The 22,900-nt window shown below is 39.1% G+C and overlaps 1 protein-coding gene across 2 annotated transcripts in view; it reads left to right on the top strand.

The window, feature by feature from the left end:
* The first annotated feature begins 1,196 nt into the window (after nucleotides 1–1,196).
* Nucleotides 1,197–22,900, top strand: part of RANBP3L (RAN binding protein 3 like) — a 32,293-nt gene continuing 10,589 nt past the window's right edge. The window contains exons 1-10 of one of the 2 annotated variants that reach the window (XM_038125319.1): nucleotides 1,197–1,676; nucleotides 10,729–10,787; nucleotides 11,049–11,085; nucleotides 11,675–11,752; nucleotides 12,782–12,856; nucleotides 14,664–14,738; nucleotides 15,385–15,509; nucleotides 16,020–16,123; nucleotides 20,214–20,334; nucleotides 21,722–21,821. In XM_038125319.1, coding sequence (XP_037981247.1) covers nucleotides 1,433–1,676; nucleotides 10,729–10,787; nucleotides 11,049–11,085; nucleotides 11,675–11,752; nucleotides 12,782–12,856; nucleotides 14,664–14,738; nucleotides 15,385–15,509; nucleotides 16,020–16,123; nucleotides 20,214–20,334; nucleotides 21,722–21,821 — 1,018 coding nt within the window. In that variant the 5' untranslated portion in view covers nucleotides 1,197–1,432. Of the gene's footprint in view, nucleotides 1,677–7,845; nucleotides 8,511–10,728; nucleotides 10,788–11,048; nucleotides 11,135–11,674; nucleotides 11,753–12,781; nucleotides 12,857–14,663; nucleotides 14,739–15,384; nucleotides 15,510–16,019; nucleotides 16,124–20,213; nucleotides 20,335–21,721; nucleotides 21,822–22,900 lie in introns of those variants that run through there. The other variant, XM_038125320.1, reaches the window with a different exon arrangement.

Below are 22,900 nucleotides of genomic sequence, written 5' to 3'. Positions count from 1 at the left end.
TAACTAGGCAGTATTCAACTTAAACTGAAGACTTGCAAAACCCAAATTACAAACTTAATGCAATACTGTGACTGCTGTGGAATGTGACGATGAAGTGCACACCACAAGTCAAGGACTTATTAAGGTTTATACAGAGGTGGCACATACAATTGGAGGTCACAAAAATACCAAGTTCTAACAGTTAAGGCTCAGGTTTCTGCACCCCAAGTGCTATGTTCAGCTTTGGAAATCTCACAACAGGACAACGAGGTGCTGGAGCATGTCCAGAGAAGGAGGTTGTAGCCAGGTGGAGCTCGGCCTCTTCCTCCAGACAACAAGCAACAGGACAAGAGGAAATGGCCTCAAGTTGCTCCAGGAGAGATTTAGATTGTGTATTAGGAAAATTTCCTTCACCAAAAGGGTTGTCAGGTACTGGAACAGGCTGCCAAAGGAAGTGGTAGAGTCATCATCCCTGATGGTATTTTAAAAAGGTATTTAAAAAGATGCGGTACTTGGAGACATGGTAGAATGAGGAACTTGGCAATACTGGGTTAAAGGTTGGACTTTGATCTTAGAAGCCTAAAAGTTCCTCTGATTCTACTGCAGATGGGTTAAATGGCACACTTTAGAAGTTATACCAACACACACTGAGTCTCTAATGAGGGAAAACCACGGAGCACCTGTGTGCTCTTGGACTTCTTGCATCTTTTTTCCTGTGGAACATCTGATATCGGCTGTGTAATCACACTAAATCAGACCAGAGATGTGATTCTGTTCCTGCCTTTTTGTCTTGAACTGTTATGATTACAGGCAGTTTGACACCGGGCCTGCAATACATAATAGCCTGAAATCGCTCCCACTTGAAGAATTTGAGGCTGCTGCCATTTAAGAGAGCAGCAGGACGCACGGGCGAGGCTTTAGATCTTGCAGCACAGCGCGCCTGGAAGGAGGGACCGCAACACCTATTTGTGCTGACGCTGCCCTCGGTTCACGTCAGCCTGGGAACAATCACGGTGTTCGTCGACCCTGCTTGATATTTAATCTCTTTTTGAAATCAAAAAAAGCCAAAAATCCCCCATTGCAGGCACAGGACTCCCGGGAGCTCACCAGTGACCGCGCCCCGCAGCCCCGGGGAGCGCCGCTGGCAGCTCCCCGCCCACCCTCTCTGCCTCCCCGCGTTTCCTTGCCCGGCTTCCAGAGTCCCCTCCCATGGCCCGCCCCGCGGGCGAGGAGCCGGCCCCGGGCCCTATCCCCGGGCTGTCCCCGCCGGCCGCCGGCGCCGCTGCATCCTTGGCTCGCTCCGGGAAGCGCCGCCCGCCCGGACCGCGCGTCCCGAGGCCCCGCTGGGCGGCTCGGGTGGCAGGTTTACAGAGCCAGCTCCGGCGTATATAACATATGTGATTACCTGCATAGAGAGAGATGTGTATAAAAGGGTACTTATGCTGACCTCATAATGAGAAACGAGCCAATTCCTGCTTGCAAAGGGAATGTTTTATGTGCAGGCACGCGATGCTCCTGTGCTGGCTGTGACAGACCCCGGCGGGGTGCGAAGGTGCCCGACCTCCCCAAAAGAAGAGACTGGCCCGGTGGTCCCCGGGCTCTGCAGCAAGCTGCTCGCCTGCAAGAACAGACCATGCCCAGGCCCTGGCGAGGCTCCCGCGGCAGCACGTTAGATCCCAAGGAGGAATGCTTTACAGGTACGTTTTGTTAGCTATTGTCTCTTGCATGTCTCTTGTGTTCCCCCAGGGTTTTTTTTTGGGAATGGGATAAACACAAAGAATGTGCTGGTTGGTAACAGTGCTGTGTGTAATGCAAAACAAGAGCTTGCCTGGCTGTGCCTTTTTATCACATTGTTTTTGCTGGTAATCTGTCGGAAACCTCCAATTCGTATTTTACTCAAGGAAGGAACACTACCAGATGTATGGACTCTCTATTTTCTGACAGTGTTAACTCCCCTGCCATTTGAGCTTTCTGCAGCTTTCCTAAATGCTGGGCCTGACAATGGGTGGGAATAGTACTTGCATTCCTGGCCATACCTGGAAGCAACACTCGTTTTCCTGGACATTCGTGCCCTGATGTGCCCTGCACCTTGAGAGTAAAACTATCCTGCTCCACAGACTGATGCCTGTCTGCAGAGGTGGACAGCAAAATCCCTTATTTAGGCAGCGAGGAGAGCCATGAATTAAGAGTCAGTTATCAGTATCATTAAAAACTGATGAGGATGCATAACGAAAACAAGTAATAATATTAAGGACTTTTTGCAGATAATGCCACCAGCCGTTTTTTTACTACAGGGGTTGATGAATGAACCTAAATTACCAAGAGGACTTTCAAGGGCTAAGCCTGATGTTATGACTGATACATTTTAGAGAGGTTGGACTAATGTATCAGTTGTCCGGCTTTTCAGTTTGTGCTTAATATTGAGCACACAGTCCAGCCTGCCCACTGAAATTTAGGGATGTGTGAGTGTTGTTGGATCATGACCTTATTACCTGTACAGTTCAATTTCTGCACAAACCCCCTAAGGGTCACCTCTGAGTTATCTCATAGGGATTTATGAAATTTAAATTTGGTACAATGCTCTGAAAAGGGTAACACTTTTTATGCCTACGAATTTTATTGCCCTTGCATTGGGTATTTTACTGGCTTTTACAATGGATTAAAAATTCTGAGCAGTGGGATGTTTCAGTGTTTCTAAAATAATTTTTGGTTGAGCTTTTTGGCACAGTCCTGCTGGTCTACTGACACAGTTACTTCTGGTCTTGTAGCACTGCTAAAATTACACTCTAAAATACTTCCTTCACTCTAATGTTTGAAATAAAGCCAACTGGGTTACATTTCTCTCAAATTATGTTACAATGTTGCAGAGATAGGGTAATTTTTATTGCTATTTTAATGCGTGTTTATGTTATACCCGTATAAAGATGAGAAGTGTGCTCTACAGAGGTGAGTGGGTGTGACATACACTGTATCTATAAACACTTCCATAGTCTGTCACCTGAGTTTCCATGGCTGAAGAGGAATATTTTAAATTTTAAATCTCATCTCTCACATGGCATGCAATAAGCCACAGTGGGAGCTAGGAGCATTAGATGGAATATTTTTTTATCGAAGAACCCTTTCCACTCTAATCCCTCTCTGTGCTTAGAATCTGTAGCATTGAGAAGAGTGACTTAGGAGAGGATGAACATGTCTTAAAATGTTAAGAGTCTGATTATGCAGGACTGTGCCCTCATGAAGAATCCTTGCTCTCATAACTGCTGCCACTGGTGACAGGGAAATTATTTATGTGGGTTATGAACTATTTGTATAACAAAGAGTGTGCAATTTTGGAGTCCCAAAAATGTAGTAAAGCTGTCCTAGGAAAAATTCCTTCAGAAGTTTTATTTCGCAAATTGTCAATTAGATGAACTGTATTCTTTCTGAGTGCAGTGAAACAGAAACTCTCTTCTTTGATGATGTACTCTCTGCTGATCCGAACAGGGAGGTGTGAAGTTATTTATTGGTTCCCCAAACTGTATTTACAGGATGCTGTGTGAACCCAAGATAAGCTGTGTGCACCTCCTATTTAGTACAGGGTGTTGGAACAGAGCACAGTGCTGTGGCCAGCAGTCTCTTCATGGGCTACTGAAGTACAGTTGCTCCTGCAGCAAGTGCAGCCAGTGGCCAAATATTAGTGATATATGTTTAAGTTATCTAGAAATAAAATTCACAACCATGGGTAGTCCCTTTTTTTTCAAATAATAAATAACTTTGTCAAAGATTTCATCTCAGTAGTTTTGAAATACTTTATTTTAGCAATACTCAAAATATTTTTTCACTATTTAGAATGATTTCTATTGAACATATTTGGAAAATCAGGATTCATGAGGACTTGCTGGAAATCTATTGATTCACTGACATTCAGAAGAGTATTATAAAAGAAAAAATTCCATTAGCACACAGGTCTGGAACTATGACTAAGATACTGAAGCTGCATGTTGCTGTATAGCAACATGCATCTCTGATACTTCTGTGTATGGGAAACTCTTCTGATTAGAATTTAATTTGATTTATGACCTTATTTCCCTTTGTGTATGGGAAACTCTTCTGATTAGAATTTCATTTGCTTTATGACCTTATTTTTCTTTCTTATTTTACTTTTAATGTTTACAGATTAAATAAAACCCATTATGTACATATAATAGATATAGATGGAAAGGGAAGCAATCAATCTTGTATTAAAACATCTCTAGCAAAAAAAATATTATGTAAGTTTGCTTGGAAAATCCCCAGTCATGGTATTAAAACTGATCTTATTTTTTAAGACAGTTGTCTTAGAAAGTGTTAAATATGCTTCATAAGCAGACTCAAAAGTATGAAGACTAATAGATGAGAATCTGAAAGTAGGTTTCCAGGTCCATATTTAGAGCTTTATTTAGTAACCTTTTTTTTCAAAGATGCTGCCAGCTGTGTGTGTGAATTCCATTGGAATGCTCACCTGCCCAGCGCTTCTGGGAACCCACCTTTTACTCAGGGTCAGCAATGGGAAATTTCCTGAGCTCTTTCCCATACTTCTTTTAAGTTGATCCATTTTATTAAGTTGGTTGCATGAAGTACTGTTCTAGGACACCCCCATTTTGCCTCATGTCATCTGTCTTATTTAAGTTTTGGCAGAGGAAACCCTGGCTTACGTAGTGGGGCCACTGAGGGACTCAAGATGTTGGCTGGCAGCATTGTGGCACTTTCTCTTGGCTGTGAACTGGTTTAATGTTGTGAAATTCCATGAGTATTTTAAAACCAGAAATTATGGTTCTGTTTTAGGTTTGGTAAAGCCTGTTCTTGATTTCTCCTTGACAGAAGCCAAAAGGTTTTATGCTAACTTCCACCTAATTTTGCATGAAAATGGTCCATCACTGGAAATACTGACAGATGTCTTTTTAATCAAAAGCCAGAAACAATATTTAGACAGGAGCCCAAGCTCAGAGAGCAAAATATTTTGTTAATTTATCTTGTTTCTTTTTTCTTCTGCCTGTTGAAGTTTTGCTGTCTCAAGTATTGATAGTTTTCTATGTTTTTGCAGCATTTTGAATAAAAATTGGTCATTTTATTACATAGTTTAACTCTGGTGCTGCTTGAAGTCACTAATGTACAGACCATCATTCAGCATAGTGAAAATAATTTCTTTTATTAAATTATTTTATTAATTTTATTTATCAATGTAAATTTCTCAATCCATGTCTCCCACTTAAATGCTAGTCCATCATTGCTTCTTTTCTTTCATGCATATTGCCACAAAATTTTTTCTTCGTGTTTTTTCAAGTAATATCTGTACATAGCACATATTCATTAGTGACAGAGTCAAAGTTTTTCTGTGTGGTTTTTTTTTTTTTACTTATTATTTTAGTGACATAAAACTACTTCTGGAGATGTAGCAACCAAAGTGACATTAAATCTACTTTTCTTCTCAACGTCTTCCCAAATTACATGTTCTCATTAAACAAGTTTAGATGTGAAACAATCAAAATGGCAGTCTTATGTGCAAGAATTTGTTATTATTTATTAACTTTGTTTGGTTAGAGATCTGTGGGAACCAGCAATCTAAGCTGTAACATCAAAATACAGCAGTGTCTCTGCTTCTGTTTTTGCAAATTATAGCAATAACATGCAAAGCTTCCAAAATATGCTATAGCATATCAGAGCACAGAAACTTGATAATTCGATGTCATAGCCTCATCATTTGATTGGATAAAATTATAAGCTAATTATAAATTGTCATGTAGCCTTTGTGTGTTGTGCAGTGCTTACTAGGTTGTTGTAAAGCAAAAGTTGGATGCAGTTAAAGGTTTTGTAAGTCAGTGAAATTATTTGGACATCATGCAATTTTCAAGTATCATATTCTATTTGAGAATTTTTTTTCTGATTAAAAAGGGGGTTTCTGTTTGGTTTTGGTTTGTGCCATTATTTTCCTTTGTTTGTTTTATTTATTTAATGTTGTGGTATGTTGACCCTGGCTCGATGCTAGGTGTCTACTAAAACCACTGTTTCATGTTCCTCCTCAGCTGGACTGGGGAGAGAAAATTATGGAAGGCTCATGGGTTGAGATAAGCACAGGGGGAGAACACTCAGCAATTACCATCACAGGAAAAAGAGGGGAAGTCAATTTAGTTTAATACTAGTCAAATTAAAATTAGAATATGGTAGTGAGAACTAAACCCAATTCTTTAAAAAAGAAGTCTTCCCACCCTTCACAGCCTTAAGTTCACTCCCTCCTTTCTCTACCTCCTCTCACTGGGCAGGTGCATGGGGAATGGGGGTTGTGGTCATCTCCATCCCACATTGTCTCTGCCACTTGTTCCTCATCACAGGAACGACTCCTCAACACTCTTCCCCTGTTCCAGGATCATTCCCACAGGAGACAGTCCTCCATGAACTTCTACAACTTGAGTCCCTTCCACAGGCTGTCATTTTCCATGAATTCATCCTGTGTGGGTCCACAGGGGGATCACAGGTCCTGCCAGGGAACCTGCTCCAGTGTGGGCTGCTCTCTCCACAGGCTGCAGCTCCTGCCAGGAGCCTGCTCCAGCACAGGCTTCCCATGGGGTCACAGCCTCCTTCAGGCACATCCACCTGCTCTGGTGTGGGCTCCTCCAGGGGCTGCAGGTGGATCTCTGCTCCCCCCTGGACCTCCCTGTGCTGCAGGGGCACAGCTGCCTCACCATTCACCTTCTTTCTCTCCTCCTTCACTGACCTTGGTGTGTGCAGAGCTGTTCCTCTCTCACATTCTCACTCGTGTCACAGGTGCAGCTGTCCTTGTGCAGTACTTTTTTGCCCTTCTTAAATTCATTATCCCAGAGGGGCTGCCACTGCTGGGCTCAGCCTTGCCAAGCAACTGGTCCATCTTTACTTTAAAAAATGTGTAAGTTTTTGCTATGGATATGAATGAAATAATTTTCAGTTTTCTGGCCAGTTTGTTAATGATGAAGATGCAACAGATTTAATTTTTAAAAATTTAAAATGTAAAAAAATAACTGTTTCTACATCAGAAATAAAAAACTTCTATTGAGATCACAAGTCCTATCTTACCTTCTGAAAGATTTGAGGGCATTTTTTTTGCATCTCTTTGAGAGGAATAGGGAAACAGCACTGTCACCACTTTTGTCATTATATCAGGTGTAGGAGTGCCTGAAAATTAGAAAGAGATGGTGCTTATATTCTCTCCACTTTGTCCTTAGCCCTCAAAGGTTGTAGATCATTTGTCTATGTTTAGGGTAGGATGAAACAATAGTAATAACCATTCTAAAATTTTCAAAATCATCAGGGTCTCACTTACTTTTTAATATATGTATTTTGTGAAGTCTCAATAGCTTTAGAAAAGGCAATAGCAATGGAAGTGAATTTTACATTATTTCTTGTATGTTATTCTGGCTAGTGCTCCTAAGGCATCAGCCAGCATTTACTTTTTCCCAAAATGCTCCTTCAAATGGAACGCAGTCTCCGTCCTGTAACCTGGGCACCTTCCATGTCAGGTAGCTCAGGTGTGAGCACATTTGATAGTGCTTCTGTGCAGGACAGGAGGCTGGACAGGATCCAGGTGAGATTTCAGACAAAGAAATGTTTCTAATGCATCTTCCAGGCAAGGACCTGTTTTGGTCTTTGAAAACAGCAAACATTAGATTTCTGATTCAGCAGCTTCAGGGGAACTGTAGCAAGGGAGAAAGAGCCAAATCTGTGGTGATTATTCATGTGCAGACAGACAGGTTCTGTGTCTGGACTCTTGGCTGAGGCTGGTGGATTATTCCAGTCCTTGCAGCCAGAGGCAGCTCATTTGGCATTATTTTCTGGTAACTTTTCCAACAGCCTCTTTTATCCACAAGTGCCAAGCTGCTGAGGACTGGAGTGGCCCAGTCTGAACCAGGCACTATCCAGCCCATGTCTGTCTGTGTCCTGGTGGTGGTGATGCAGGAGAATGGCTCCAGCCCACCCATTCCTGTTTCTCTGTCTGCATTTGCCTGTGCCTGGCCTTGGCTGCTGCTGCCTGTTCCTGGGACTGAGTCTGGCACCGCGAGACTGGGTGTACTTCTCTTTCAGCCAGCACAGCCACCCTGCCAGAGGCAGACTTAGTGCAGGGAATGAAGGGGAGAAATGCAGAAGGACAGACCAGTGTTAAAATTATCACTCCAACACGACTGTGGTAACTCCTTGATGGCCTTGTGTTACATCCACTAGAAGTTGTGGGTGTCTTTTTCCATGGAGATCAGCTGCAGATGTTGTGCCTGAATATCTGAGAAGCTGAAAATGTAAATAGAAATTTATGTTTAGGATACATATATATTTAACACAAATATATTTTTAAAACCCTGTTATGAACAGCCTGATTGAGGAGTGAAGATCTTACAGATCAGCTTTGTGGAGTATGCTTCAGGAATTACAAAAAGGTTTTCTTGATTGGAGTAGAAGTATTATAGAACTGTACAAACTATAAATAACTGTGGCAGCCTCAGCAACCTCTGACTTGATCTACAGGCAGCTCTTTGGCTCAAGAGCAGAAGGTGGGATATATTCTTTATATTTACTGCAGTATTAAAATATGGATATTTATCTTTGAAGGGTACCATTATGCTGTAGCTTCACGTGTTTCTGTTGGTAATTAAGCAGATTTTTTTCTTTAGGAACTTTTGGGTTTTAAAATATTATTGGAATCTTCTCACTGTTTCAAATGTAGTGGGCTTTCTTAATTCCTTCAAATACCTTACAGCCTTTTAGATCTAGGAAAAGTTAACTGTGAGAGAAAGTCAATTCCTTCTTCATAGCAGTTCACTCTTTGCTAATTCCGTTCTTTGGAGTAGAAAATGTACCCTTAAAAAAGTGCAAACTTCTGAGCTTCAGGATTACTGAGAAGAATGTGAAAGTTTCTACCATTACTCTTTACTTTTTGTATTTTTCCTTCATTCAGTAAGAATACCAGTTTTGGTTTTTCACTTGTTTTGAAGGGGACAGAAAAAAGCTTATTCTCTTAAAAAAATCATATTTAAGTGAAATACTATTGTTCATGTGTGCCACTCCCCTCTAGTGAATAGAAGGGGAATTGCTTCATGTCGTGTCATGCCATTGACCCCCTAGCTGCAACCAGATTATGGAATTTTTCTTCAGTTTTCAATGACAGAGAGTTATCTTTATTTCAGTGGAACAATGTGAACTTTTTTCTGCTTTTTCTATTAAGGAAGAAACAGGCTTTCATTGCAAAGCATGCTAAATTAGTTAAATCCTGTCCTTTGCACACACACAATGCCCAAGTGAAAATAAAATTAACTTTAACAACAGCAAAACTGTAGTAGTTATTTCTCTGTCTGTATATCCCTGGGTTTGAGTGAAAGTTTCATGCTCCTTGCCCTTGTTTGCATACATGAAGCATTTATTTTAACAATGTTTACTTTTTACTTGATAGTTGAATACATTTTTGGTGTGGTAATCTTAACTCCTCTATGATAGGTTGATGTTTGCTTTATTAAATCTTTGAGTAATTGATACCAAAGCTCGAGTTGTTTGGTCACAGGTAGGTGTGCAGTTCTAGATAAAAATATCCACATATTTTCACTTGGATGTTTTTGTTGAAGAGGTAACAGAGAAAAAGACTGTTACAAAAATGTTGTGTATGTGATAAATATTCTGTCAAATGTCAGCTAACAAGGCACCAAGTGTGAGATTTCTCTGGCCAGAGGCCAGTCAAATAGCTCAGCAGTCACCCTAGTCTGAACTCTTTACTTATCAGCCATGGAGAGAAATACATGCATTTAGCTTTCTATTTGTCATCTAAAGTACACAGCTAAGATATGCTCATTGCTAGAAACTGATTGTTTCACTTTCCTGCACATTACAGATGTATCAAGCTAGAATGAGATGACTCCTGTATGGGGTGGTCTTTAAAAAAAGATTGTCTGCTTTTTTGCCCATTAATTGTGCCCTTAATTCTTATAATGTGTCGTTAATCAGTGGTGCTGGTGAAAACAGCTTTTTCTTTTACACTGACAACCAAATTTAGTCCATTAGAGTTGCACTGGCTGTGAAGGTCACAAGCCTAACAAAGTTAACATCCTGAAGAAGTTGTATGAGATGTAGAAGTAGTGACCCCTAAATCAACAAAAACTCTGATGTGAGGCAAATGTATGCAGAAAAATATTTCACAGAAAAAAGAGCATAGATCCAAGATATTTTTAGTTATGCCTAAGAGATGCCGAGGTATGCTGAGACTAAAATTTGCTCTATAGAGCTCCATATGTTTATTTAGCATACACACACATTAAAACTGACCCTAGATATCCACCTACCTGAAGCTTAAAGAGCAGAATGTATGAATGTAGGTGAAAGGCCAAGTGTAACACATTCTCTTGTTTTCCTTCCTTTAGGGATATTTTACATTTCACATCCTTGCTCTTTTCTGCTACACAAAGATGCAGTTCACCCTTGGTCTTAAAGGATGGCAGATGTTTCTTGTGAAGGTTAAAGCACTTTTTTTTTTCAAAAAAGAGAAATATAAAAAATATGAGGCCAAATCCCGTGGCATCTAGCTAGGCAAAACTCACACTCAGATTTGGGGATTATAGCTTTTTTCCCCTAATGTACTGTATTGTACATCACTGCATCTCTTTAGTTTCTTCCTTTGTAACAAAAAGATAAACTCCTGTTTGTTATTGCACAGCATTTTCAAAGCTCTGATTTATAAATACTATTATGAAATTGTTATTCAAAACTATCTCTTCTCTTTTCCAGAGAAATCAGTACTTGCCCAGCCAACATTTGTTTTTGAAAAGAAAGACCGTTCTTTGAAGGTAAAAAGCCTTTTCCCCCTGTTTTTCATTATTGATAAAAATTTGTGAGAAATAGGTATTCTGTAGACAATTATCCTCATAGTAGTATAAGATTTTAGCCCTGGTTAACATTGTAATAAATGGTCTGAAAACAGAACAAGGAAGAATAGAAAACAGAAACAAGACTTAATGGATATATGCTGGACTGTTAAACTTTGTGTCTCTGTCTAGAAAATGATTGTTCTATTCCCTTGACCTTTCCATGCTTATTTTTTTTTCCAGCGGCCTGCAGAAGACCCAGTTTGCAAAGCTGAAAATGGTAATCACCACCTCACTGAAACAGCATAATATAACGGAGTTATTCATAGGTCTGCTTATTTCCTGTGAAAACAGTGTTTGGACTCTTTCTATGAGCAGGGGCAAATCCCACTTACCAGACTAAGATTTTGTGGGTTGTAGAGCCACCTACTCTGTCTTAATATATATGTCCCTTTCTTCCCTCAAGAGTTCTTCTATCTTACCTCTCATATTTACCAGAAAGATAAGCTTGAGAAGCCCTGAAAATTGACCAAGTGTATTCATCAGCTGTATGAACTCCTAACTGCCTTTTTCTGTTTGCTTGGGTAATGTTATAATGTAGCTCCTCATTCTTAATGTTTTCTGAGCCCATGGGCTATGAACTGATTCTCAGTACTTGCTTTGGGTTCCCTGAACGTGATACAAATGAAGACTCCCCAGGGCTTTGTGATAGGTGTTGACTTAGATTCCAAAGCCCTCTTGCTCTTAGGTATTGCCTTTAAGCTGTTCTCTAAGTCCCTCCTAGAATTTATTTTGTTCAGGTTTTAATTCAGTATCATAACATGGTGCTGATGCCTCCTGCAAATTACATTATATTTTCTTTTCTCTAGATTTCATTAGTTGTTCCAGAAAACGTGCAAGATCATCATCTTTGACCTTCCAGAAGTCTGACTCTCAGTCTAACACGGGTATGACATTTACCTCCAGTCATGTTTTGATTGGAGTTCTGTATTCTCATCTGGCAATGAAAAGAATGAACTCCCCATCTAAGAAATGTTTCTGCATTGTAAGTTTGCTGCAAGTATTGAAAACTTAAACAGTGATACGTGCTGGTAGTTTCCAGTGAACATGTTTTTAATTAAAAATACATTATTTTTTCCATACTTACATAATATTACATAAAGTAGTGAAAAATCCATAAATTTCATATAATTTTCCTGAATTGCTTACACAGTCAAGGGAGGATGAGGTCAGGAAAGGAATTATATCTCTGGCTTCTGGAAGAGACCAGTGTTCCCTGGACAATCCTTTAAGATGTAAAGCAGTTTCCAGAAGGGCCCTCCTGCCATCCAGCATAAGCTGACTGGGAAGGCTCATTAAGGACTGTGTACTGTTTCCATGGAAATGAACACGAATCACTGAGGCTACTGTGCAGAAGGACTGATCTGTTTTTTACAATCTTTATTTAACATATGCATAGTACCAAAAAGGTACTTCTAAATTCAGGCATTAATATATGTACGGGGTATTTTTTTTTAATTATACCTGAATGCACCCAAGACGACTTAAGCTAAGTTTGGTTTACTCTGAAAATTAAACTGGGATAGAGAGGTGAGAAATTTTAGGGCCTATACCAAAAAATAAAGCAGAGTGCAGGAGGAAGCTGGAGTGTTTTCCCTCTTGATTGCTCACACTGTTTAAGGGATAGGTCACTGTCTGGCTGTGTTTTGAACCTTTCCACCTGGCAGTCTCCAGGACAGAGCTGATACAGAGAGAGTTAGCTGTGTGCCTGAGCCAGGCTGTGCTGCTTGGCCTCAGAGACATCCTGGGGTCACAGCAGCATAGACATAACCTAACAGTCTGCTTCAGAAAGATGGTGGGTAGCAGATAATAATTTATTCTACTGTCAATGAAAGCATGACATCAGCCTGGCTAACCCTAAAACTTGTCTTTTTTATTCTCCAAACAAGTGATAATTTAATATCTTATTCTTTTAGATACAGCTCTCACACAGCAAAGAGGGAGATCATCTTCATTTAACATCCTTCCTACTTTCCCTCCCTCCCAGACAGGTAAATAAAAATAAACATTTACATAGAAAAGCAAGTATTAGCTAAAATAAAGACGTGTGCAGAAATGGTCTTCCTGCAAGACAAAGCTGAAGTGTGTTGGACTAGTCTGGTATTTAGATGGGAGAAAGGATTGTTTTATAAGGAGGACTGGCATTTCAATAGAAGATAAGGTTTTTTTAATAGCTGGGGAATCCTCTGGGGCAGGGGTGGAATCTTTGAATAATTTGAAAGCATGCATTTACAGAGTGTGATACAAATTATACTTAAAAAACCAAAATGAAATTACGGTAATTACATGAATAGTTCGCTTGCAATATAATGGTGATGGTTCCTACAGGAATATAATTTTCTGTCCTAGGAGCCTGTCTTCCACGTAACCAGGGATCCAGGGAATATCCTCACTCTCTTAGCACCAACAGGAGGATGGAGTGGTCTCAAATCCTAGCCTACGTCTGTTACCAGAGACAGGCTCTAGACAGACACTGGCGTAGAGGATTTCTAAACAATGTTAAGAGTGCCCAGCATTTTAATAGCAGCATAACACACTATTGCAATGAAAAAGTGGTGATTGTATGTAGTGTATCAGTTGTGCCATTCTACAGGACATGGTACATGTGTGGCATCACACCCTTAAGGGGAAGGCAGCACCCAAGATTCACAAATCTTGGGTGGTCACAATGGAAAGGAATGACAGAAGTCAGAGGTTCTGCAAAAGCTTAACAAGTTTTACTGGTAAATTACACACTTGGCATAAAAACTGGTATAAGTCCTGATCTCTTGTTATAACCACATGGTGTGTTTTGGATGAAGGGTTGAGGTGAAAGGGAAGAGAGAGAATTAAAGAGGAGAAGAGAGAAAGCCAGAAAGAGAGAAAGAGAGATCACTATTCTTGTTTCCAGCATCAGCATTGGTCTGGCTGAAGGCATGTCCAGCATCCTGGGGCACACACCTGGGCTTCATGGGAGTACCTTTATATAGAAGGATTTCCTCACCCTAGAGATGAGTTTCTCTTTTTTTATGCAAATCAGTTCTCAGGTGCAGTTCATTCTTTTTGGGAATGGGTCAGAGGCCTTGGGGTGGTCTTGCTGCCCCTACAGTCCATGCCCACTTCTTGGCCTCATTCTTGCTGTGTGTGCTGTGTTGTGCTTATGGTTGTCCTGGAAAAGTGCTGCCCTACCTCTCTAGGTACTCTCTGCAGCCACATCCTGCACTTTCTCACAGTGAGTTACTACCAGTAGTCCTTGTGGTTGGCTCCACAGCTATTTGGATATTAGTGACCTACAAATTATCCCCCTTACCTCCTAGGCTTCTACAGCATGGTTGCCATCACCTTCTCGCTGGTGTTTGATGCCTTTATCAACAGTGAAAACATCAATAGTGCACTGCCATTGTTCTAGTGAGTTACGAAGGCCTTTTTAGCAGAGCAGTGTGGGGTACATTTATTTTTTTATTTATTCCTATGTGTTTGGGCCTCACTTAATCATCTTAAAAACACCTAAAACTTGACCAGGTAGCATTCAATGTTCCTACAAAACAGGAACACCTAGTTTTAAAAGATGGAGAAAGATTTTGCATTAAAAACAGTCATTGATATCCAAAAGACTGTGACACAGCCAGAAAACCTGCTGCTTTCTCGTGCCAAAGTCTGCCCACCTGTAAAAACTAAGACAGTAACAGTTATCTTGGAGATCTTTTTCAGATGTGTTGGAATATTGCTCAGGTACTACGAAAAGAGGGAGGGGATACAGAAATACTAATTAATGGTTGAAATTTGGGTTTGCTCATTATTTAAATTCCTTTTTTGTAGTAAAGAAGAATAACATATTCATGACCTCAGCTCTTCTTCAAAGAAATCCTGACATCATCAAAAGTACAAGACAAGGTAACTGTCATTGTAGTATTTATTCACTGTAGCTCCACAAAGACATCCTTTAGAGATACAGAAGACAAAAAAAGAACAGCTCTTTTCCATACTGAATGACAGGCTAGGTATCTTTATGCAGTTCATAACTTATTTGTTTGACAGTGTAAATGTTGTATGAATTCTGGTCTGACCATCTGCTCTGACTACTTCCTGAGTGGACTGAATGTAACCTTCCATAGTGAAATTTCACATTTCTAACTGAATACCTCTGCTCCTGGAGAAAGCGATGAAGAAACCTCTTGGCATCTGAGGATGCAGACTTAAATCTGAAATGCCAGAAGATATGTCTAAAACAAAGCAATAAATATAAATATAAAAATATACTTAAATCTACAAATAAAAATATGATTTGTAAGTAAAAATAGAATGTTCATGTATATAACATATTACTTTTTTATCCTGATAGGGTAACACATGGGTTTCACTTCAGAGTTGTGTATTTTAGAAACCATTACATTTTTTTCAGAATATGAAGGAAGTAAACAACAGCAAATATTATTTTAAAATGTTTTGAAAGTTTCAGTTAAGAGGCAAGACATATAGGTATGAATTAGATGTGAAGAAAAAGTGTATGTTTAAATATTTTGTCTTTGTATTTTGCAAGGATCCTTGTCACCAAGTCAATTGTGGAATGTCATTAGACCTGCCATTTTACAGCCCCCACAAGCCCTGACCTGTCCTGAAATTCCTGTAGTATCTCTAATGACTAAGAAAGAAGCATGTGTTCAGGTAAAAAGAAAAATAATTTTACTGGAGCTCAAATTAAGAAAAAAAAACCCAAACAAAAACACCCAAAACAATCAAAACCAAACACCAAACAAACCAGTGCTGTTTTAAAGCAATTAATTATTCCACTGCATGATTTTCAAGAAAGTTCCCGTAGAAGTTTCAGTGGAATTGCTGTATCACTGACATGATGTGAAATGTTAAACTCATGCCAATTGTGTTTGAAAAATTATCTCTTCTCTGCAGGCTGCCTTACCTTTCTTCTATCAGGGTTCTGTGAGAAAATCAGCTTTGGGTGTTTTGGATTTTGTTTATTTAGAAAGTGAGATTTTAGTATTTTAATTGAGGGCACTGGTTTAGTACCCAGCTGGAGGAAGCTCTGCCAACATCTATTATCTATATCTGTATCTGTCTGTGTATCTTTATACCTTAGTGACTCTGGATTCTAGCAGATCTGTTAATAGCAGAAAATACACTAGCTCTAATTAATCAATTTGATTTTATTATTCCTAGCTATCTGAAGACAGCTCTTATTCATCCACTGAGAATTCAGTGAATTCCAAAACAGCAGTGGGGTCATCTATTACCATGAGTCTTTCCAGCTCTCAAAAAACACAGTAAGATTTTGTTTATTATATTTCTACATCATCTTGTCACTTGGCTAGTGGCATGCTGTTTCATCATCTATGTCTAATATGATACTAAGCCCATGCTACCTGCATCCACACAGGGCTTAGTGCTGTTTGTGTGTGATGCCAACATTTGTGTCTACTGACATGAGCTTCATACGCCATAAAAAAGGGACTCCTAACTGCAATTAAACTCTGTGGGACAGGTGATTTCTCACTAGCAACCAAGCCAGAAACTATTCTGGTTTTCCATCTCTCTTCTTACTGCATGTCTGCTGCATCTCATAAAAAAGGTACATAGAAATTCAGGAAATTTCATTCTTTTGAGGAATAACCAATATATTGCAGCATATTGGACACAAGAAGCATAAAGAAAAAAATACAGGATGGATTTGGAATACCAGGTGAATGCTGCAATTGATGCTCTACTTTCATTCACAAAGCAGAATTTCTGGCATGAGAAGTTATCTGTGGTGACTGTGATAGGCTAGCATTTTTGTGCAGCACAGACTTCAGAATTTCTGTGAGGAAGCTGATGTCCTTGGAGTAGGATGTTTCCTCATCCTCTTGACACTGTATTTGATGGAAAGAGCCCCATTCTTGGAGATTAATCAGATTCTGACTAAAAAGCTTGGAAAGCTTGTGTCATACGTGATGGAAATACAGTGCTGGGAAGATACTGGCTTCTGGTCATGTGTTCAACTTTGCATAAGGTTTTGCTGGGAAACAGAAATGGTGCAAGGCCAGCACTGAGAAGTCACAGTGGTGCAAAAGCAGGCTATTTCCTCTCTGTGGGAACTGACTCATGAGAACTTGAGGTCTGTGGTTGTCTTGTGGTATTAATACTGCTTGCTGATGTTGATGACGGTTTTTTAACTGGAACTTGTAAGCATCAATACACCTGGTATCACTTTTGATGAGAGGATGACTTTTCAAAATTGTTAGGGCCACAGTAATAGATTTCTAATGTTGCCTAATTCCCCCTCCTACCCAAGGAGGGCATAGAATATGTAAATTGCAAAGGAGTCTGTGCCAGTCTTCTACAGGACTAGATGGACCACAGATAAAGGTTGTGATGCACAGTGCCAGGGTTCTGAGGAGACAAGGGAGTTTAGATGCACTAACTTAAGATTCTTAATCCTTATCATCAAAAAGAACAATTAGAATAATTAGAAGGCAGATGCTTGCTGTGATTTTGGAAGAACCAACCTTTTCTATTACATTTAATGCTGTTGTGATATTCTCTGAGGACAACATGTAGCTACAGAGCACACTGGGTTTTTAGGAGCATTTGAATGATGGTAATGCATGCATTAGAAAATCTAAATCAGCTGCTGTTGGTACTTTAAATTTATTTATCTTCTGTCAGCTGCACAATATCTAGGAAAAGATTGGTGAGTGACTTTCTCCTGTGAAGTAGAGAAATGCAACACAGTGATTCAGTGCCAACAAGTTACCTTAAAGGTACTTGTGGTATTTCTTTCCCTTGTCTTTTTTTTTTTTTTTTTTTTAATAAACACCCTGCTTGGGGTGTTTGTGCCTCATGAATTCTGTATATCACAATACTATTTCTAGCATAATCATGGTAAATGTTTGTTTCTTTGACAGTTGAAAATTAATTTAAATACTACCAGGTACCTACTGCTCTTCTGAGATTGCAGAAGGATGTTAAGTGCCATTCTTCTGATCCATATTAAATGACTGATCCTGTAAAATACTTAGGTAAAATCTTTCTGGCATAGTTTTCTCATCAATAAGAAACAAACGACTTTAGTAAACTCTACATACATGCTGAACAGTAAGTGAACACTGCAGCCAGACCTCATTGCTAAGAAAACAATTTTTCAGGTTTGCTTTTAATTTCCAATCAAGGCATAACTGTTGACACTTATTTATAAAATAAAATGCAGAGATTTCTTTGCCTGCAGATATCTCTCTCAGTTTTGCTCCTCTTCCACATCTTCATCTATCCATTATATGATTCTGTGGAGAGGTGAGTGAAAATACCTTGTTATCCCTCTGCAGTTGCTGCAGCTGTCCATGTTCCATGAAAACACTAATTTTCATTTCCTGGGATGATTATAATAATGAACTGAAAAGGAAAAAATTCCAGTTCGTTGATTCTGATGAATAGTTTAGAAAGCTTGTGTCATAAGTGACAGAAATACAACAGTGGGAAAACACAGTCACATCAACTCAACTTTGCACAACGATTTGCTTAGAAAACTGAAAGCGTTTGAGGCCAGCACTGGAACTGGTGGCTACTCAGACCTTTTTGGACACTCTGAGAAGGCCAGTACCTGAATCATTCCCTTCTCATAATCCCATTTTATCCATATTTCTCCTCCCATTGTTCCTTGTTAGTGATCATTCCCTGATATTAGTGACTGTGTTTTGTATCTCCATGACAATGCCATCCCTGGGGCAAGAACACTTTGCATCCCTGACAATGCATCCCTGGCAAGAACACTCTGTTCTTGCCGTAGAGCAACATAAGGCTGTTGAGGTTTTAATAACATTTTAAGGCTGGCACTTCCAGTTAACTTTCTCTTAGAAGAGAACTGATTGCACTAGTTATTTTTTCTTATATTTCTGAATATAATCAAAACAGTTTCTTAGAAATAAGCCTCTAATTCTTGGTTTTTTAGCTCTTTAGGGGTGCTGTCCTTAAGCTGCTATTGGAACAGCCTAGAAGTAGCAGTTGAAATGTCAGTATGGAAATTGGTCACATTCCAGTGAATTTTAGTGAGAGGTGTGTTAAAGGATAAAAAACTCATTAACACACTTGAGATTTCCTGTTAATGGCCCAAATCATGCATAGAAGCTTTAAAGGCTGAAAAGACAAGTATTTTCTGATTTCTCTGTTTTGCTCCTAGCAAATGTGTTGTCTTAGCAACATATCAAGCAAGAGAATGCTAAGGAGTATTTTTCTCATTAAAAAAGATTGAGAGAGGTAGTACTTCATCCCTGTAGTTGTGAACAGAGAAACTATTTTAGAGGAAATTATCGAAGTTCTGCCAACAAACCCAGCTAATTAACAGGAATATCCTGTACATGACATATGTTAAGCCCTCCCAAGGCTGATAAATTCTGTGAAACAGAAGTGGTGCTGAAGAATGCAGTTTGTGGCACAGTATCAGGCTGCCTTCCTGCCAAGTCATCCTTCTGGAACAGAAAGTGAAAATAACTTGTATGTTTTTGCCCATGCCAGCAAGACATGCAGGATTAAACTCTACAGAAAGCATAAACAACGTATAACCCCTTCGTAAAAAAACCAAAACCAAACCAGCAGAAGGAACAACTTCCACATAAAGGAGTTTACAAGGACTTTTCTAGTGACTTCTACAAAAAATGAACCCTGTTCATTTAAAGTGGCTATGTAATTAGCAGGTCCAATCACAATTCTACTTGTATAGAATATTCTTGAATGTAATCTCTAAAATACATTTGGCCAGTACCAAAGGATTGCAAGTATTGAGTTCTCTTCTCATTTTAGGTATATCTCTGGAACAGGTAATTGAAAAATGGAAACACTTTGCTCTCCTGTTTTACTTACACCTCATCTTAAGCCATTTGCTACCAAATCTAAATATTTTTTCAGTATTTGTGTGTGTATGTGAATACATTGCCTTCCTGCACTTCCAAGATGTAAGGAGGATGACAAAGGGAATACCTGTAAGGCACCAGGGTGTACATTATTCTGCAGAGTAGTGGAGAACTTGAAAGGATACCTGTTAATTGTTGGTAGTCCTTTGGAGAAGCAAAAGAAAACAGGGAAACTAAAGCAACTCATTAAAATTTCTGGAGTAAGACACTTCCCTGAGGAGAAGTGGCATGCTGTTTTGCTGTTTGTTCTTTGGTCTTAAGGAATGACCTCAATAATCTTAATGAAATGCAGTGTGATATTCTGTTCCTTTCGTGAAATGTTCCATAGAGAATATTCCCAGATTCTCTTAAAGAATTTATCTGATTACTTACGTGATTACTCTTTTGTTTTTCTTTAATGTTAAGTGTGGTGAATCTTTAAAGTGCTTTAAATAGTTCTAAATTACATTCTTATGTTATTTTGTTCCCACAGAAGTCAGTTGCTCAAAGAAAGAAGTGAACAAAACAGCAGCAATTCTGATTTTGTGTTTGGGGAAAACATGGTTGAAAGAGTTTTGGTTGGATCTGCACATGCTGGCAGGCTTTTTGTCAAGGTCAGTGTACTTAAGAGTACAATTACTTTTTCAGATATTGGTTCTTTTTAGGTCCTCCTTCTTTTAAAGATGTGAGTAAATATGGTTCCAATGTCTCTTGAGGAGAAAATATCTAAGGATGTGCTGCTGGAGGAGTAGGCATTCCTACCTTCACCACCTAGATAGGTTCTTTAATTACTAATGCTTACCAGTATGCACTTCTTTTTTTTTACTTGAAAAACGTTTTTTATCTCTTCCATGTAAAGTAGAAGACCCACAATGTAAGATAAAACAATGTGGTTCCTACTACTCTAATAACTTCCATCATAACTGTAAAGAGGTCAGATACCTGAAGGGCAGTCTACAAGAAAGCTGAAGAGAGACTGTTTACAGAAGTGACAGGACAAGGAGAAATGCCTTCAAACTGAAGGACAGTAGGTTTAGGTTTGCTATTAGGAAGAAACTCTTCTGTGTGAGGGTGGTGAGACCACTGTAAAACATTTGCCTGGAAATGTTGTGGATGCTCCATCCCTGGAGGTCATCCAGGATGACCCATCCAAGACCGAGCTGGATGGGAATCTGAGCAACCTGGTCCAATTAAACACGGCAGAGAAATCCCTTCCCATAGCAGAGAAGTTGGAACCAGATGATTTTTAGGGTCTCTTTCAACCCAAACCATCCTGTGATTCTGTGATAAATAAGTACGAGGGAAAAACTGGACACCCCAGAGAGTGTCCATGTTAAAGCATATTGTGCAGGCTTGTGAGGCAGCTTAAGTCCTGAAGGACTAGGACAAAAAAGTGGTTCCCAAGCTGAAGACTGCACCATTGAAAATAGAACTGACATTCAGTTTTCAGTTCAGTTAACTCTGCTTATCTTCCAGGTAAAAAGCTTGACAACCATAGGTTTGGGGTATGTCTTCTGGCCAAGATTTATTTATAAGGTATTAGTTGAGGCACTGAGCATTGTCAGGAGCCACAAGCATTTATTTAGACATGACTAAGAAAATCTATCTGCCAAACTGAAAGTGATAGAAATTTTTAAGTCCTCTGAAGTTAAGTTTGTGGTGTCTGAGTGTTTTAAACTACTCTTCTGGGAACTATGGGCTTGAACTGGAAATAAACCAGTACCTTAACACCTGAATTTTTCAGTGGATTTAAATACTAATCCAGGATCCACACAAAGAGGTCATTCTTCTTGGAGGAAGAATGATGTACTGATTCTACGAAAGTAATATTACTTCCTCTAGAGACTGAAATTGTATCATGTGGGCTAGTTTTACTCTGAAGCTATTAAAATTGCTTATCTTCAGCCTAGCATGCATTAAATTATTCAGTGTTCTATTTGATATGAAGTAACATAGCCATTTTTTAAAACAGGAATTCTTATTTCCCCTGTGTTTTTCTAGAGCCCCGAGAAGCATCCCAAGCTGTGTAATGAAGCTGATTTACACAAAGGAGAAATAACATCCATGTCCACAGCATCTTCTAATGTCAGGCCACAAACAAGTAAGCTTACTCAGCAAACAAACACAGTTAGCTTTATTACTATATCTCACTGTCTTTTAGAGGATGTCAAATGAGTAGTGGTCAATAATTTTCATCTATTCTCAAGATATCCAGTCATGAGTATTCCTGGAGTATGTGCCAAAATCTATATTCAGAAAGCGGGCAGAGTTTGTTTTATGACATGTGAACTGGACTAACTTCAGAAAGCATGATCTGAATTACTTAAGAAAATATTACAGAATATTATTATTTAGTACAGGTTATTATTTATTGTTTGAAAAAAAATGCAGCAACCTTTATGAAAGGCTTGTGGACCACATTGTTGAATTAAAATTTTAGGCTGTCTGCTGCTTTCATTTTTCAAATTCTCCTATCAATTACTTTGTTATTTTGGATCATAACTGTGGGACTGAAAGTTCTATACAAACAGATTTCAGGGTTTGTTTGTGACTCTGGTGTGAAATTTTTTTACTAAGCAAGCCATGTAAACCTAGTTTGTGAGGGAATCCCCAGCAGGCCCCTGTTGTGAGCCTTCTTGACAAATTCTGCACTTCTCTTTACTAACAGATGTATTAGAGCCTATGATTTGTGTAAGCATTCTTACAAGTAAAAAATTCTAAATATAAATCCCTCAGAACATGTGTAGAGATTATGCAAAGATACAGAGCTTTGTAACGATGTTGTTCCTTTCAAATCTTGTCCTTCTGTGTTTCTGTTAATTATTCATCATATATGTATTACTATTCTGAATATTGGGATATGTATATTCAGCATAACAATATATCAGATGAGTTTAATTTGGAAAATCAGCTTCTAAATATTTAGGCCTTGTTTCTGATTGTTCCTGTTTGTGCCTTGGGACAAACCTCTGCAACTAAAAACAGCCCTGTTCAATTCTGTATGAGCCTTTTTAGTGAGGTATTTTGTATTCCTGCCTTTTCCTCTAATGTTTGTTCCTTTGGCCAAAAACTTATTAATAACACTAAACAATGTCAGATACCACAGGTATTACTGAGGTCACATCCTGTGTGACCTGTACTAGTTTTGTTATCCTAAAAATATTCCCAAAATATTCCCTG

Source organism: Motacilla alba, chromosome Z, assembly GCF_015832195.1.
Source record: "Motacilla alba alba isolate MOTALB_02 chromosome Z, Motacilla_alba_V1.0_pri, whole genome shotgun sequence".
In the NCBI taxonomy this organism is placed as follows: Eukaryota; Metazoa; Chordata; class Aves; order Passeriformes; family Motacillidae; genus Motacilla; species Motacilla alba.
Note: the sequence above shows the minus strand (reverse complement) of the source record. Positions and strands in the feature narration are given on the sequence as shown.